Raw genomic sequence first — 2,709 nt, 5'->3', positions numbered from 1 at the left:
AAATACCATTTATACGTACTTTATGTTAAAATACAGATACAAAATATATCTACGTTCTGTTAAACAACAGATACCTTTTATACCTACTTTATCCAAAACAACAAATACCATTTATGTATACTTTCCGTTAAACCTCAGATACCATTTACACCAACATTCTGTTAAACAATAGCTACCATTTATATCTACTTTCTGTTAACAAAGAATACCATTTATGCCTACTTTCTGTTAAAGTATAGATACCATTTACACCTGCTTTCTCTTAATTCACAGATAGCATTTATACCTATGTTCTGTTAAAAACAGACCCATTTATAACTACTTTCTGTTATACCACAGATACTATTTATACTTACTTTCTGTTCAATCACATATACCATTTATACCTTGTTTCTTTTAAACCGCAGGTACCACTTATGTCTCCTTTCTGTTAAATGACAGATACGATTTACACCTACTTTCTGTTAAACTACAGTTACCATTTATAGCTTCTTTCTTTTAAACCACAGGTGCCATTTGTTCCTCCTTTCTGTTAAAATACAGTTACCAATTGTACCTACGTTCTGTTAAATAAACAGATACCATTTATACCTACTTTCTGTCAAACTACAGATACCATTGATACCAGGTATAAATTTTATTTGTTTTTTAACAGAAAGTCTGTATAAATGGTATCTGTGGTTAAAGGAACGTAGGTGTCAATAGTATTTGAAGTTTTTACAGAAAGCAGGTTTAAATGGTATCTCTTTTTTAACCGAAAGTAGATATAACTTGTATCTGTAGTTTAAAGGAAAGTAGGTATAAAGGGTATCTGTGGTGTGACAGAAAGTAGGTATAACTGGTATCTCTTGCTTAACAGAAAGTAGGCATAACTTGTATCTGAGGTTTAAAGGAAAGTAAGTGTAAATGATGTTTGTGATTTGACAGAAACTTGGTATAAATGGTATATGTTATTTTTTACAGAAAGTGGGTATAAATGGTGTGTGTGATTTGAGTGAACGTAGGTATAAATGGTATCTCTTGCTTAACAGAAAGTAGGTATAAATTGTATCTGTGGTTTAAAGAAAAGTAGGTATAATGAAATCTGTATTTTAACTGAACGTGGATATAAATGGTATCTATGGTTTAATATAACGAAGGTATAGATGTTATTTGTTGTTTAACATAAAGTAGGTATAAATGGTTTCAGGGGTTTAATATAAAGTTGGTGTAAATTGTATATGTGGTCTAACAGAGAGTACGTATAAATGATATCTGTATTTTAAAAGAAAGTAGGTATAAGTGGTATCTCTTGTTTAACAGAAAGTAGATATAAATGGTATCTGTGATTTAAAGAAAAGTAGGTGTAAATTCTATCTCTGTTTAATAAAACGTAGGTATCAGTGATATCTGTTTTTAATTAGAACTTAGGTATAAATGGTATCTGTGCTTTAAAGAAAATTAGGTATAAATGATATATATTTTTTAACAAGACGTAGATATAAATGGTATCTGTGGTTTAACAGAACGTAAGTATAAATGGTATCTCTTGTTTAACAGAAAGTAGATATAAATGGTATCTCTTCTTTAACATAAAGTATTTATAAATGGTATCTGTTCTTTAATAGTAAGTAGGTATAATGGGTATCTGTGGTTTAACAAAACTAGGCATAAATAATATCTGTTTTTTTAACAGAAAGTTCTCTTTCTGTTTAACCACAGATACCATTTATACTTACGTTCTGTTAAAAAACAGATACCATTTGTAACTACTTTCTGTTAAACCACAGATATCATTTATACCTACGTTATGTTAAACCACAGATACAGTTTATACCTACTTTATGTTAAGATTAAAATACCATTTATAACTAATTTCAGTTTAACAACAGATACCATATATAACTACATGCTGTTAATAATGGATTCCAAGTATAACTATACTTTGTTAAACAGCAGATATCAAGAGTTTTTTCATCATTAAATATAAATTTTTTATATTACATGTAGACTATGAACACCTTGTACTTTCGCAAAATGTCCCTAAGTAAAACTTATGATTCACCACGTGCTTCTGGCGTAATTTAACTCACTAAGAATTAGTTTTAAGATAAAATTATTTTAAATAAACATATTTCTTAAAATCATCTAATACTTTCTTATTTTATATTAAACTTATGTCATATTCATTCTTTATATATTCAGTTCTATATTCAACTTATGCAATACTAATTTGTTTTATATTTAGCTTATCCCATATTAATTTGTTATATATCCAGCTTATGTCGTAGACTTTGTTCAATATTCAGCATACGTAATATAAAATTTGTTCTATATTTAGCTTACGCCATATTCATTTGTTATATATATTCGGCTTATGCCATTTTGTTCTCCGTTAGAACCTCAAGATGAGTCCACCTGTCGACATTGAAGACTTGAAACGAAGATATTGTAGTCGTTTGCATCATTCCCTGTTTCTGTATATGTTGATGATCTCTCTTCTTTATGGACTTTCTTTCCTTTTTCTGGCTCATATCGTATTTGAACATGTAAGTAACTTGACTTTTAATAACTTCTAATTAAAAATAGTAACTAGAAAATCATCCTTTCATTTAATCTCATAAAAATCTCTTGCAATCGTATGTATTAATAAAATTTGAAGATGTTTTATAGGATGTAATTCAAGATAAAAGTAACTTAGTTTAAAGGTGTTCATAGTATACATGTAAT

General features: G+C 28.3%; 1 protein-coding gene across 1 annotated transcript in view; it reads left to right on the top strand.

The window, feature by feature from the left end:
- The window catches only part of LOC106468404 (adenylate cyclase type 2-like), a 36,165-nt gene that overhangs the window by 2,628 nt on the left and 30,828 nt on the right, over positions 1–2,709 (top strand). The window contains exon 2 of the mRNA XM_013928832.2: positions 2,379–2,528. Coding sequence (XP_013784286.1) covers positions 2,379–2,528 — 150 coding nt within the window. The remainder of the gene's footprint in view (positions 1–2,378; positions 2,529–2,709) is intronic.

Source organism: Limulus polyphemus, unplaced genomic scaffold (assembly GCF_000517525.1).
Source record: "Limulus polyphemus unplaced genomic scaffold, Limulus_polyphemus-2.1.2 Scaffold2997, whole genome shotgun sequence".
Classification (NCBI taxonomy): domain Eukaryota; kingdom Metazoa; phylum Arthropoda; class Merostomata; order Xiphosura; family Limulidae; genus Limulus; species Limulus polyphemus.
The sequence above is the reverse complement of the archived record's forward strand: the minus strand, read 5'-3'. Positions and strand labels throughout refer to the sequence as shown.